The sequence below is a fragment of the Mycteria americana genome, chromosome 13, assembly GCF_035582795.1.
Source record: "Mycteria americana isolate JAX WOST 10 ecotype Jacksonville Zoo and Gardens chromosome 13, USCA_MyAme_1.0, whole genome shotgun sequence".
Classification (NCBI taxonomy): Eukaryota; Metazoa; Chordata; class Aves; order Ciconiiformes; family Ciconiidae; genus Mycteria; species Mycteria americana.
Window position 1 is genome coordinate 8,265,384 of NC_134377.1, and position 15,460 is coordinate 8,280,843.

The window sequence follows — 15,460 nt, forward strand, 5'->3', positions numbered from 1 at the left end:
AGATTTCTTCATTCTGGTTCTTTTTTATTATTATTATTTGCCATCAATGGGAGGTTTCATACCATCGTCTGTTAATTCGTTGTACCGTCTGCAAAATGGGTATGAATTGAGGTGGCTCGAAACTGCGCTGGGGTACTGGGGCAGTTGTCACAGGAAAAGCTACAGGGAGCTCGGGGGTAGCCCCGGTTATTTATTTGTCTTTACTTTTAAACTTTGTGCATGCGAAGTAGTAGTATATATTACATGATAAAGTGATTTTTCCTGTAGATGAATCAAGTTAGTATACTGTGCCCTGATTTTACTTACCTTAGCTGAGGTGCTTATGGGAATCGCAGAAACAAATTTGCTGCTTGCAGCCGTAGGGCTCCTGGGTGCTCCGGGTTCCCGGGGGAGGTTGCCGCAGTCCGGGCTCTGCCAGGGCTCCCATCGTGCAGCTGAGTGCCCGGCTGCTGGGGCCGCGGGGGAGCCTGGCTGCCGGGGGCTGACAAACGCCGCTTTGGAAGTGTGGGGGTTTTTAACAACGCGGTGAAGTTTTACTCCAAGTAATTATCCAAATGCTCCTGTATTTTGTGTAGCTTTTTCTAGAGTGGTTTTCAACCCAATATTTCAACCCAATGATGCTGAAATATTTCGGTTACAGAGAAGAATAGATTAAAAATCTCTTCCTTCCATCAAAGAAGTGTGAGCTTCAGGAGCAGGAGAAACTTGCAGTTGGAGAGATTGTGATACAATTACGTTTTTATGTCTACCTGTTAAGCATAATGGAGGGTTGGTTGCTGGCCTTAAATTTGGAAAGAGCTTACTGTAAAGCTTAAAACAGAAGTAGATTCGTGTAATTACTGCTTTGCAGTGAGGAGTACGGCTAGGTAAAGGGAATAAAAACTATTCATTGTCCAATTGTATTTCCATAACTGCTGCACTTTTAAACATCTGTTTGGAAAGATAAAATTTTTTGTTGTACTAATTTTCAGAAGTAAGCTAATAAAAACCAACCCAAGAAAAAAAAGAAGAGGTGAAGAATGTCAAATGAACAATGCTTAGAAAATATACAGCTTTAACTTCTTTTGTGAGCCCTGCTACATTATTTGGAGAATCAGTTGATTTGTTTATTAAATGCAAGGCCAGTATACTATTTTGGTTTGTGTTTACTTGAGTTAGAGATATTTGATGATAAAATTTAGAATTTTAAAAACTTTTGAGGTTTATGTTTGCCTTTATTTCTACTAGATCAAGCAAACCTGGTAAGACATGGTTCAGTCAGTTCCTAGTCTGCTTTTGCTTTTACTTGAGTTTATTCTTATTGCCTGATGGCAATATATCAGGCAAACTTGGATCATAGTGTCAATTGTTTGAAATTATTGTTTAGATTATATTCAGTTTCAAATGGTATGAAACTATCTGTAGTGAGAAATGAGCATTTGTTTATGATGATAAAAATAGTCTTTCATAGCCTACATTTTTTTTCACTGTATGTAATAGTAACTGTTATAGCTCAGAAAATCCCTGTGCAGTTTCTCAAAGTGATAACACGGCACCATTTTGCTCTTTGCGTTTGGAACTGTACTGCATTGAAGAGGAGCTCTTGCTGCTTCACGCAAGGAAGAAGAGGGGGAAGAGCAAACCTTTTCTTGTCCCTTAGGAAAAAAAAACCCTAAACCATCTCCTTGTTCCTCTCCCCCTCAAAAACTTGGCTTAATCTTGTAAGATGGAGGGTTTTTTCCTTTCCTTTTCCTACCATCGTTTAAGGTATGCTGTATTTGCCTTTCTCCCCCTTTTTGTGGAGCTTCTCCTGGAATCTCTTTTAAGGGGCTATATTTGAAATGTTCCTGAAGGCTGCTCCTGCCTTCCACAGTGGTCAGGCCCAAATAGAAATGTGAGAAGTTCCCATTACTGAGCTGTAAAAGAATACTGTAAATGGGTTATGCAGAAAAAACCATTTAGATAAAAATGCAATTTTCCCTTCCACATACACTGCTAAGAATTAATAGCACATTCTTCCTAAATGGGTACTTCTATATTATATTTTCACCTTGATGCAATTTGTTCCGAAACAGGTGTGTTTCATTTAAAATTTTAGAGCAAAATTGATCTGTCTTTATCCTCAGGGCTTCCCCCCTTTAGTTAAATTTCACTGTGGGCTATCTGGGTCCTTTATGGAAAATAGATGTTGGGTTCAAAGGTCGGTGTCACAGTTTGACTCTCCATCCCTTCGCAGGGTGTACGTCACGGGCACTTCTGATCCGTCTGATTTCACATCTGGATCGGTGCTTTCTGGTGGGGGGGTACGTGGTGTGTACGCCAGCTGTGCTCTTCCTGGCTCTGCTACTCGGCCACCTGTGGCCAGCACGCAACGGAGGCACGAGTATGTCACTTACCAGGTCGCTTTTGCCAGAAATACTCCAAAAGGGAGAACAGCCAAGCCCAAGGTTACGCGGCCACGTCACGGCCTCTGTCTGCGTCAGCCGGCGCGGGTTCGTTGTTGCAGACCGGGAGCAGCATGGTGAGCCTGAACGCGGCATGACGTGGCAGCACCGCGCAGCTGCTTACGCAAACATATGGACGTTATTTTTAATAAGTCCCTTTTGTCTAGAAAGTAAATAAATGCCTAATTAAAAAAAAGAAGAAGGAATCCTCGGTGGTGGCAGTGAAACCGAAGCGGAGATGCCCCCTGGAAGACTTGGTTTGCCAGAGGACGCTGCGGAGGACCCGCTCGGGGCGGCTCTCGGCGCTGGGCACGGCCTGTGGCACCAGGAGGAGCGCCGCCACCGCGCCGGTGCCGAGCCGAGCAGTGGAGCGCGTCCCACGGTGCTTTTGGCCGGTGGCGTGGGAGGGCGGGCGAGAGCTGCATGTCCCGGGGGGGCTCAGTCCCCGTGGGACACAGTGCACAGCTGGACCCAACTTTGGTGACGGTGACTTCTGTCCGTCTGCGGTGTTGGTGTCTCCTTGCTGTTCTCCTTTTGGAGCAATCGTATCTCAAACAGGCCCCGGCGCGTGGCCGTCGCTGGCTCTGTGCGGCCGTGGGTCGTTAGCTCGTGCATGTGAGAGCTGAGGTGTTTTTCCTTCCTCCTGGCAGCCTCTCCTGATGAGCAGGAGCGGCTCCGGGAGCGGTGAGTGACGCTGGTCCTTCCCTGGGCGCAGGCGTTCGTGAGACGGGCGAGCGTACTGGGGTTATCACAGCCTTTCCAGCAAGTCTGCTGTAGTCATAAACAACCAGTTTCGGGCAGCAGAAACCAAAGCACGTATTCATGCTTTTTAACAGCTTCCTTTTTAATAAAATGGTTTTAATATAGCGGTGAGAACAAAACTGTACTGTAGGAATAGGGCTAATAGAAAGATTTCTGCTTTAAGTAGCTATTCGCTGCTGAGTTGCAGTGGGGAAAATGCTTTTATTAAATAAATTGTTTGGTGTTTTCACAGTATTAGTAGAATGGTTCCCACGTATAAGCAATACTCGTAATGATGGAGACATGGATAGGAGTTGATAGAACTCGAAGTCTGCATGTTCAAAATAAAAATTACTTTGGCAGTAATGCTGAACAGCCTTTTGCATCATTTTTGTGACAAATTACTCTTCAAGGGATTCTGTGCTTGGGATATCCCCCCAAACGTGCAATATGGGAAAAACGTAAGGCCTTATTTTCTCAAAGCAGTTCTGATGCCTGTGGAAGCACTCTGGAGCTCTTCTCCGTAATACTGTCTGAAAACTTGGTTTTGGCCGCCTTAGTTGAACCCAAAATCTAGCTGGGCTATTGCAGGCATCCTGCATTGGGGTTGTAACGGCTTTTTTACCCAGATGTTGCTTCCCTGCCTGTGTTCAAAGGGTCTGCTCCTGCCCAGCTGCCTAACTGCACTCAGTGAAAGTCCTGCTGCTGCCTTATCCGACGTGTCAGCACGGTCACATCCAGGAGGAGACGGTGTTTGTGATTGTCGTAGTCCACGTGGGCTTGTTTGGAAAGTCGGGGAAGAACTGCCAAGTAAACGTTCTTGAAAATCACCTTAGCATTTGTCACCTGGGCGATTTAGTGTCCGGACAACCAGAAGGGGCCCGATCCCGCCCGTGCGCGTGTCGCGGGCCGGACAGCGAGGTTCGGGCCGGGGCAGAGGCAGCTCCTGTCCTGACAAACTTTTTCCCTTTGGGAGGACAGCAGCGATCCGTTCAAAACCACGCGTCTTTTTCCAGCTCGGTAGGGAGGAACTCTGTGCGCGCTGCGGGGCAGGGACCGTCCTCGGCAGGTACCCGGCAGCCTCGCGTTCGCTGCCGCCTGCTCGGTGCCGCGGGAGGACGGGCACGCGCTGGGCCCGGCGCTGCCCGGTCGCTGTTTCCCACGCAGCATTTGCAAGGAAACAAACGGCTTCAGTGGATTCCCCCTCCCAGCGGTTTGCAGATGACTGGGAAATGGATCACCAAGTTTTTGCAGTTCATTACTCAAAATGTGTTCTCAAGCTCCCTCAGCAAATAGTTACCGGTTCGTATGCATTTATGACTTTCCATTTGGGTTGATACCTTACTTAGGAGACTTGGCATCCGTTTGTTTTCTTTCTGACTCTTACTCCGAACTAACACTGAGCTTAATCCAAATTCTGTTTTTGAAAGGGGTATTTATAGACAGTGAGGCTTTGACTACTTACAGTCGTCTTCTGATAGTCTTCCAATCAAAGAACAGAAAAATACTATACTCCTCATTAGATGGGTTACATAATAGCTATTTATTCAGTCACAAAATTTCCCTTTTGTGATTCACTTTTTGTGAATCACAGGAGTTCAGCGAAGATTGCAAATCATGACTTTCACAGCCAAATATGCAATTTCCCTGGAAGCAAATGTTGAAAATCTGAATATTTCAGTGTAGTTCTTTGTAACTTGCAAGTTTCGTATTAATGGGACATTGGCTCTTGAGGTTTTGTGTAAAATGAAATTTAAAAAAAAGCCCACAAAACTGATTGCTCAGGGTAACTCTGGAAGGCAAACATTTCTGAATAGCTACAGTCTGCTTTCTCGGTTGTGGTACTTGAAAATGTGCGGTGTAGTGTATAGTGTTACACCGAGTGCTATATTTTGTTATTACTCAGAAGTGCTCTGCAATCCTGCTGCGTACTGAGGCCCCGGCAGGGCAAAACCGCAGGCAGACGCAGCGGTCTCGATTGTCACCTGCCAGGCAGGACACATCACCATGCCGAACTGGCTCTTCCCCTGCTCTTCAGGTGAAAAGATACTACAAAACCTGGGTGTCTAGGTCTCGGGCAGCCGCTTTATTGTTAGGAAATGTAAAACTCTGTGTCTGAGAAGGAGAACGCAATACAACTAGCCAAACTGCGGGCAGCTCTCAGACTTCTATGCTGGCTGTTTCATGCCCTAGGACAGGAGTGCCTGTCATTAGAAGTGTTTGCTACCCTGCGTGAGTGGGTAACCCTTCAGAAAGTGCTGCTGGATACTCTAGGTACGAATTTCATATGCATATACTCTGGTACACTCTAGGTACGAATTTCATATGCATTACTGTTATTTTTTAATATTTTTTTTTCTGTTGGTGCTAAGTGCATCTGGCAGGCACGCTGCGTACTCAGTTGTGCATTTAAGCATTGGTTGCGACAGAAAAATTTTGAAGGCCATTGTTTCCATCAGAAAACCCCCTTCTAATCTTCAAAGTCACTGCTGTTACAATAATTTTCTCTTTGAACATGTCAGGATTCTATCTTTGATTATATACTGGATTGTCTCTTGTCATTTCATAACGATTTTTTTGGGGTAGACAGAGACATTTTTCAGTTCATCACAGTTCATCCCCCATCCCAGTACTTCTTTAAAAAAGAGAGTATGTTGAAAACAGGTATTTAAGAATATAGATCTTCAAGAAAATAACTGGTTTTGACTTTTTATTTTCCTAGGAATTTTATAAATCTGATGTCAAATATAGCTTTCTCTGACAATTTGAACTTAGACTTTAAAAATTTCCCTTTTTTTCCCCCTTCTTCTTTTTGCTTTTGATTGCACCAGAAATGATTATTTCAGAGATTTTCTTCCACTTTTTCATTTGCTGTTTTTGCAACTTACACCACACAAAAAGAATAAATCTCTGTAATTCTACCACCAGTTTATTCCACTTTAGACAAGCTTTGGGAAAAAAGAGAATGGGAAAGGGAGTTTAGAAAATTAAATAATGCTTATTCTTTTACCAAAAAAAGAATGTGGAAAACTAGATTTTTCCATTTTGTGTGTTGCTATTCTCTGAAGCTGGGAAGGCTTTAGAAAAGTAATGAAGATGGAAAAGAAAATGGGGGGAGATAAGTGATTAAATAAGCATTACCACTCATTTTTATGGTTACTGAGGAAAAGGAAGAGAGGAAAGGATGAACTCTCATGGCCAACTTTTAAAAAATATATGTGGGAATTAAGACCCGTTGGGAACAAAGAGTAGGCCGGTGCTGCGCTAGGGATGCCGTCGTGTCGGCTGCGCTGCTCAGCACCGCGGCGCCTGGCCAGCGCCTGGGCGAGGTGGCCGGGTGGGAGCGGAGGGGGCACGGCTGCCGGCACGCCCTGCCTGGGGGAAGGCCAGTCGCTTGGCTGGTTGGCTGGCTGGTTTTTAAGGTGGCCGTGGTGGTGGTGGTGACCTCGGGGACCGAGCACTCTGCCGCAAGACCCTCCCTGCCCTGCTGTCTGTTGAGGACTGCTTCAAACCCTTGGCAAGCGCCCACCGAGGCCGCTTCCATCGGAAGCTGTTTTCTGGTTTATATGGCGTGTACCGGCATGTATAAGTCTGTCTACTTTCCCGGGACACGTTTCCGTTGCTGCTGTGATGGGCGCTCGTTGGCACGTTGCGGCTCTCCGAGCGCGGCGGTGGGATGAAGGCGCCCGGGAAGCGGAGCTCCTCTCCCACTGCTGCTGAGGCGTGGAGGGACGCGCCAGCTTTGTGGCAGTTCATGGCTGATGGCTTAAATTGTGGTGCTCTGCACTAGTACGATGTTCGCCTCGGATCAAAGGGCAGGGGGCCTTCGGAAACGGAAGGTGTCTTGGAATCTCCCAAGGTCCTCCCAAGGCTCCCCAAGTGAAGTGAAAGCCGAGGGGCAAGAGCGTTTGCAATTGTCTTGCTCCGTGTGTGTGCAATCTCTTCCATCACTGAGTGATGTCGATGCCACCAGGGTAATGGGAAAACCGGGTGAAAATGGGGGGTAGTAGAACTGTGTCAGGCAGCAAGCAGATTTATCCCTTGGAAAATGGATATTCTGTAAGAATGGCAGGAGACCCCAAGCCCAGGTAAAATCTGCCGCCCCATATCTGGTTATGATTAGGTGTGTGCACACTTCCAGCAGGTTGTTGTAAAAACGCATTACTTCATGGGTATATTGCTTCAGAGGGTTAAGTACGACTAAATCAAAGGTACCCTCTTAGTGGGGTTTGCCTGCGTGGTTTCATGTGATAGAAGTCTTTGCCGTAGAGTTCGTAAATCCTGGCTGTGGTTTTAAACAGGCACTTTCTGCCCTTGTGTTTTGTAAGGAAAAGAGGTAAAAAGGACTCGCTGTATCTTTAAACTTGCGGATCCTCAAAACCTCCCTGGGATGCAGAAGGGGGAAGGGACCCTTTCAGGATTAATTAAACAGAGATGTCTCGCTGTAGACTTCGGGGTTTACTGATAAACGCCAGCCCCTCACCCACGTCTGGTGGTGGCTGCTGTTTAATCGGGGCTATTACAAGAAATCTGAGAAATCTTCCCTTTCTCCTCTTGTCTTCCATTTATCTGTCCTCCCAACCTGTTTGTTTGTGTACGGTTAAGTTTTCCATGCCAGGGAGAAGCAGAGTGGAAATGTCAGGGGTCAGGCTGCAGGCAGGGCAGGCAGGCAGCCCAGCTCCTGCAGCCTTTGACTTTCTGAGAAACCGGAGATATGTTTGTTCCAGGCGAGATTAACTCTTTCAGCACAGCTGCCTTCTGCGCAGGAAGACCTGGAGGACTGGAGGCGAGGTGGGTACGTTAAGGCACTGAGTTCGGTCTCTGTTCATCCATATGTCCTTGCGGTCCCGCTGGTGATGGGTGCTCCTGCTGTCATTTCACTCACCCTCTTATCTAAGCCCAGCAGGCCCAACATTTCATCTGCCGTGGCAGCTGTGCAGCTGGAGGATGAGGCTGCGTGGATCCAAACCTCTGAGAAGGACGGAGGATAGCGTAATTTGTTGCAATGCTATTATGGATACCTGTATTTCTCTGCGCGTTTTCCAGTAAGCAAAGTGTTCATCCATGAAGGGTGTGATGCTGCTGTTTGGAGACACGCTTTTCAGTAGAGGTGTGACTCGGGGCTTGCCACTCAGAAGATACGTAAGACCAGCCTGAGCGCCCTTGCCTTCAGAACAACCAGTTTTGACGTTGGGCCAATTGACTCGGTATCTCACAGGCTTTACGATGTGTGTAGTGCAGTGGTTTACATGCGCAGCAGCCCTGGCTGATGACCAAGTGAGAGCTGGGGTTCGGTGAGTGTTTTGGTTGTACGACTCAAGCTGCTCTACCTGCATCTCGCCCCGCCTCTGCGAATGAAATGTGTGACTCAGTGGTGGGGTGGAGGATTTTGTTTGTGTGGTGCCTTCTTTGCATTTGTGTTACGGTAGCAAAGCGGGTGCTGAAGAGCCAAGTCTTGCCTGGTTTGACAGAGCTTGAAGTGCAAACAGTGCCCTGCTTGGGACGGTCGCAGGTGGAGATTACAAGGTAGACCTTACGCTGTTGCACGGTAGCTTCTTCGTATTTGGCTTTATTTCGGTAGTGAGGTGTTTGTGTGGAACTTGCACGCATGGAGCTAACGGGCCTCTCTGCAGGGGCAGGATGGGCGAGGGGCGCGAGGTGGCAGTCACCCCCACGAGCGTCAGGGTTGTGTTTGCAAACAGTGTCTTTTCACAAAGGGGTCTCGGTCTCGCTGCTTTGTTTCTGATTTTGTGCACGTGTCCGTAAGCTTTAAAGGTCTTGCAGACCACGTGCATGGGAAGGTTATTTAGCTGTTGCCTAATCAGCTCACCCCCACGACACTATTCTGTGCTACATAACCACTTTGTATAGGGGTGATGAATGTGCCACGGCACATTTCTCTGTTGTAACTTACGTGAGTTAAGGAATGGTGTCGACTGTGTCCAAAAGGACGAGGCCATTTGTGCCAGCGTTCCCCTCCGACGGGCCCTGCCACATCAAGAGCCCGGCGGGGCAGGGGGACGAGCGCGCTGCCTGTCGCCCCTCGAGCTGCTCCCCGCGGGGCCGGGGCTCGGCGAGGAACTCCCTGCTTTCTCTGTGTGCTCTGTGCTCCTCTTGCTTAGTGCTATGTACATGCAGTATTTGCTTTAAACTTACCTTCTGCCACCACTCCCCGTTAACTTGGCTCATGGAAAGTGGTGCAGCAGGAGAGAGCATCGCTGCCGCTGGAGACCTTTCTCCTAGGGGCCGGGCGATCAAAGGGACCTGCCCTTCTAGTAGGATGGTCTGTGCTTCTGCACTGACCGAATCTAAACCAGGGTAACAGCAGTTGTCACAAACAGCTGTAGTTGCGTTTGGGACAGGAATGAACTCCTGTCTCTCACGGGCTGCTCTATGCAGAGTCCCCCCGCAGCGAGGTCCCCAAGGACACGCTGTGCTCCCGTGTGCCGGCGCTTCGGTGCTGCTCAGCCCCACGCCCTCTCCCTGCTCCCCTGCCCTTGCCAGGGGGAGCTGGCGCTTCCGGGCGTCCCCTCCCTGGGTGCAGAGCCCACGCGACTGCCAGCATAGCGGGGTGAGCTAATTGTCTGCTATTTTTTCATTTTCCAGGGATATTGAAATTGTTGTGGGTCATAAATCACGTGAGCATATGGCTAGAAAGGGAACACAGACCCATATTTCAGCTTTGGGTTTGAAGATGAGACTGACCATCCTGTGTTGTGCTGGCCCGTTTTGTTGATTTACTGGCCTGTGAAACTTTAGAGTTAATTTTTCGTTGAAGCCGTGAAAGTCTGACTACCCGTGACTTTCTTGCTTGAACAGCTGTTTGCTCCTGATTCGTTGCTATTCTGAGAATTTCGTGAAGACTCTCCACAGTGATGTGACAATTGGAAGAAAAAGATGAGCTTATATTTTTCTCATCCTAATAGTGGCACTTACAGACGTACCGAAGAAAGCCAGGTTTCTTTGTGTGGGTTTTTTTTTTTTTGAAGGTGAATTTCCTTTGCTGCCATTCCTCCTTCACATGGTTGCATAGTTCTTCTATCTGATGATTTTTTTGCTTTTCCTTCAGATAGATTTAATTTTAAAACACGCTGTTCAAACAAACCCTGGTCCTCCATCAGATTTATGAACCCCAGCTGAATCACCACACCTTTCTGCTGCTTTATGGGATGTTTCTGAACGCGCCAAATCCATTATACGGCCACAACATTTCCATCGTTTTTTGTAGCCAAGATTAAATTTTGGGTATACCAGAATTTGGGATTTTTCTATAGCAGAAAAGACCTAGCAAGAATTTACCCAGAAAGTGCATTTTGGGTTGATAGCATCAAATATCAGTCTGATTTGCAAACACTTCAGTGTTTTCCAGCGGAGATTTTGACCCTTCTTTAACAAACCCAGGCTTCCTGACAATTCTGCTGTTTTAAGTTACTTTTCATAGACTCTTTAGAAATTGTCCATGAATTACTAGGAATTTGCAAACTGCAATTTGAAAACCCTTGTTTCTGGAGCGTCACGCCTCTGCCTTCTGTGTTCCACGGCACGGAGCGGGCCGAGGGGTGTCCGTCTCTGAACCGCCGCTCTGCAGGTGCCTTGGTGAGACCCAGCTTTGTTCTGGGGTCTCTGCTCTCGCTTTTCTCTCACTCTCTGAGCCGTGAAATTGTTTGAGCTCCTTTTGATTTTTGGGAGGCTGTTTCCCAAGGCCCCCTCATATCAGCTGCTACTTCTGAGATACCGAACTTCAGTTGGAGGTATCCTAAAGAGGAATGGGATGTATTTCAAGGTAATGCTATAAATAAATGAGATAAAAGAGCAAAAGACCCTGGCTGCTGTTTCTTCTCGCTTACTGATAGCCTTTGGTAAACTCCAGTTGTATTTTCATGAATATCCTTGAACTCGTGTGGTTTAACCCAGAGCATTAATGTACATGATCACCATTTCTTGGTGTGCGGGAGCCTCAGATGTGTGAGGCCCCTGGGAGAGATTGACTTTGCCTGTGGCAGTTTTGTATTATGGTCTCTCGTAATTGTGAGTTATGGATCGGGCAGAGGCACCTCCGGGAGCTGCAGGCAGAACTGGGGAGGAGACGGGAGGGACTGAGGGACGGGCAGCCGGACGACCCTCGATCCCCGGCCCTGGCAGTCAAGCTGGATGCAGATCTGGCTTTGGGATATGAGGACGTGGCTCCTCGTGATTTCTTCGGGAACAAGGCGACTAAACACATAAAAGCCTTTGGCCAGCTGTATCCAAGCCTTCACCTCACAAGAGACTGATAATATTTCAGAGACAAATTCCCTTTTTCACACTTGGCTAACAAGTACTCATTCCTGAAACTAAGCGACCACAAACAAAGTTCTGTGAAGGGAATCTTCTTCTTTCATTCTGTTTTCACTTCATTTAAGGAAAATAGAGATTTCCATGTATAATATGCAGGGCTTAAATATCCGACTTACTGTTGTCATTTCTATTTTTTCCCCGGCAATTATGTAGAAGCTTTTGCACAAATCTGACGAGAGAAAGTTGGAATTTACGTTTCCTCCTCTGTTGCACTCTGTGCATAATCACCATCTATTCATTGCCTTTACAAACTCCGTTAATAACACCCACTTCCCTTGCCAGTGTGAGGGGGCATTTTTGAGCTCTTTTTGGAGGCGTGCTCTGTGCATTGAAACTCACATTAGCTGAAGGTGATACCGGTACTTTTGACCTGTGTGTCTTCAAAAACTTACTGAAATGATACAACGGGTTATAGAATGAATCGACGGCTCAAGTAAATACTGCTCTTTCGGGCACCATCCCCGGCGAAGAGTCAAGCTGGTGGTGATGGTGCAGCGGCAGAGCAAAGCTCAGGCCAGCTCGTCCTGTTCTTCAGTATTTAACACGCATTAAAAGTTTCTGTCATAATGGGAAAAAACAGCTTGGGGATCAATAAAACCCAGTAGCCCAGGACACCGTCTGAAGGCAGTCTGATGCTGCTGGAGGCCGACAGCGAGCTCTTGGGAGCGTGGACCAGTGGTGGCCACTTGTGCGGTGCCCGTGGGAGAGGGCAGATCTGTGAGGTGATCCCGCACGGGGAAATGGCAGGCATTAGTCACCGTTAATCGGCTTAGCTCCTTGTTAAATGTCAAGGTGGCAATTTAATGCAGAACATTTAAGTAGCGTCTTTTTTCAATTTTGGCCTGTCCTGAAATAATACTAGACAGTGTCCAGGAACTGGTTTTGGTTAAATGAGGGCATATTGAACAATTTCATATGACTTCTGTGCAGGCAGAAAATCCCACTTTGGATTTTATGAAAAGCCTTTTATTTGCTCGCGCATCCTGGCTGTCGAGAGATGGATTTCACATGGGCTGGAGTTGCGCGTAAAGCTGCCATGTGATAATTTGCGTGCATATGAAATAAATTTGAAAGTATTGGGCACAAAACCCAGCATTTCCTTACTCATCACGGACGTGTGGGTTGTTACCCTCGGTGAAAATAGGCTCAAAGCATTTAGTTAGTGCAAGTGAGTGATGTACGCCAACAGCAGAGGAAACATGGGATCAGTCAGCCAATATTCACTCCTACTGTGGAGTTCTCCTTTTCACGTTACGTGCTGGGTGCAGAGGTAGGGACGTGGCTGAGATAGCTGCAGTCCTTTGGAGGGAGGGTTAGGAGAAGCCATTTGTCCCAATGCTAGGTCGAGTGTAAATCTGATGGAGCTGGCGGTGGGATTTAGGCAGTTAACGCCTTTCCGAGATGAGCAGAAGTGCTTGTTTTTTTTGTGGGGGGAGAAAAGGCTCCCCAAAATAACTCAGGGCTCCCAGAGTATTCACTGGTCCCGGATGGCAGCGTATGAACATCGGGAGCGTTCAGTTGGCAGTGCTGGGATGGGTTGCAGTTGCTGGACTCCCATTTGTTTTCCCTTGGAAGCATCCAGAAATAGTTTGGCTGTTGGTGGCAGTTGGTTTGGTTTGATTTTTAAAGCCAGTTTTCCCCGCTTGGGCAGGGTCATAGCTTCTCCTACCGTGCAGAGCTTAGGAGAGCACGGTGTTGGTGGTGGCACGGGGGAGCCCGACCGGCGGTTCAGAGCCGTGCGGTTGGGTTGGGTTGGCTTAGACCATGGTTAAAAGTTTGGCCGTCAGTAGCTCAGCTTTCAGTGGCTGTTACACACGAGCCGTGGTTTGCCTGCGCGGGGGAAGGCAGGACCAGGCTATCAGAAAGCAGCACTGCAGTGCTGTAGTTGTGATGGGACCTGGTTTGCAAGAATGGTCTTTTCTTATGCAAGAATGGTCTTTTCTTATGTGAGAACCAAAACCCCGACATCAGCCTCTTTGCAAGGCGAGCAGGCAGAACTCCTCTCTGCGGTTTGCGTATTTTGCAGTAAAGCCAGCCTGAGAGTTAATGTGTTAAACCGAAAAGAGGAACTGGAGGTAGGCAAAAGAGAGGAAGGATATGAGTTAAAAACAGTCCGTTGTCCCTGTGGCCGTCTAGCAGGGCACAGGAGCTGGTGCTGTCCCAAGGTACAGAGCTTCTGGCTTCCCCCTTGAATGCAGGGCTTACGTTTCTTCTCAGAGAGTCGTAGAGTCGGAAAGCAGTAATTTAACAGGAGCTTCCAGAGAAATAAATAGGTGTAGGCAGCTTCACACTTTCCTGTAAAGCCACGGACGCGTGTTGCTCTCTTGCTGGCAGTGGGCAGCAAAGTGGGGAACTGTGCGTTCCCCCATTCTCCTCTCCTCCCGGCAGGGTGGAGGGAACACGTTTTTCAAAACAGCAATGTCGTTCTCCTCATCCACACATCGTTCATTCTGCGTCTTCAAGGTCATGCTACGTGTAAGATGACTGCCACCTTTTCCACTGATAGGGTTAGCATTTTTCCTACGTAACGGTGTTTTCACGGGTTTCTTCAGACACCAGCATGTGGCTAGCAGTCTGAGTTTGTCCTCAAGTGATATCCGCCCCGGCTTGGTGCTGGAGCTGTAGGGTAGGACACTGCAGTCTGACTGTAACCCTACAGCCGTAACAACAAACCCTTAACGCTGCTGTGGGTTTGGGCAGCCTCCCTGTTGTGGTATGTGCATCCTTCCATTGCTTCTGGTGAAAACAGGAGCATGAAAAGAGGTCAAGGGAGAAAAAAGCAAAATACGTATTCGCAGCAAGCACTCTGTGTCTTCTGTTATCTAAATTCTGTGCAAGCAGCGAGCACCGATGGAGCTCCATGCCAGCTCTGAGACCACTGAAAGCAAAATAAACATCTTTGCAGCATGGGCTGATACATGCTCCCTTTAGAGTCACAGGCACCTCCAATTACTCATGCTGTCTGTGGAGGAAGAGGCTTTGAGGATCAGAGGACGTTGCCAGACCTGATGGACTGATGAGGGGTGGGCACCACTCAACGTTAAGGGTAAACGGGCTGTGTTCCCAGCCCGAGCGAGTGGGGACGGCCGTGCCGTGCCTTGCCTTGCCTTGCCTTCAGGTGAGTGGCGTCTTGTCTACATGCAGCCAAGTCAAATGCTTTAATCCTGGTTTGCGGGATGTGTTAGTGGTGTGGGACAGTGCTCGGTGCTGGGCGCGTGTTTTTGACTAAGGAGCCTTCCCTCCTTTGTGAGAAAGGCTTTCACAGTGCAGCTCAGCTGGCTGGGTCTCGGCAATAAATCTGTGAGCCAAAGGACTTCTTGAAATGTTAATGAGTGAGATGTGGCCGATACCCTGGAGTTGGGGTATCTCTGCACAGCGCTGCTGGTCAGCAAAGAGGGGAATCGCCTGGTCCCCGTTTCGGCCGCGCGCCTCATCAGCTGTTCATCTTAACTGCGAACGCTTCTGACTTCCTTTAAATTTGTTCGTATTGGGGAGGGTAGCACCTTTAAGCATCTTACGGGCTTTAAAAATTGCACAGGTTACAAAAAATAACTGAAGGAGTAAAATCAGAGTAAGGGGAAGGTTTCAGTAGTGGAGCCGATGGGGCTTTTCATTGGGGTGCAGGTTGCCAGAGGTGAAGAAAACTGAACGTGGTGCAAGTTTATGGAGTAAGCAGGGGGCAGGCGCCGTGTTTGTGCTTATAAACAAATGCAAAACATGTGCTTCCTCCTACTCCCGGGTCAAGAAAATGCCTTTGTCCAGGATTTTGCAGTGCTGCAGCGGTGAGGGAGGCGATGGCTCATTTGTTTATCAACACGAATGAACTAGTTGTGTTTAAAAATACAATTTTAGTAGTAAATTAATCTGTGGAGACTAGGTCCAGTGTGCAGGGAAACATGAAATGTTTTCAGACCTTATTTTTCTTGAAAACTGAAAAAGATGATTCTGTACTGTGTACA

General features: G+C 47.8%; 1 protein-coding gene across 4 annotated transcripts in view; it reads left to right on the top strand.

The window, feature by feature from the left end:
- MN1 (MN1 proto-oncogene, transcriptional regulator) overlaps positions 1-15,460 on the top strand; it is a 44,106-nt gene that overhangs the window by 13,826 nt on the left and 14,820 nt on the right. The window contains exon 2 of one of the 4 annotated variants that reach the window (XM_075515784.1): positions 972-1,144. The exons of the other annotated variants lie outside the window; for them this stretch is intronic. Coding sequence (XP_075371899.1) covers positions 972-982 — 11 coding nt within the window. The 3' untranslated portion in view covers positions 983-1,144. Of the gene's footprint in view, positions 1-971; positions 1,145-15,460 lie in introns of those variants that run through there. 4 annotated transcript variants of the gene reach the window in all.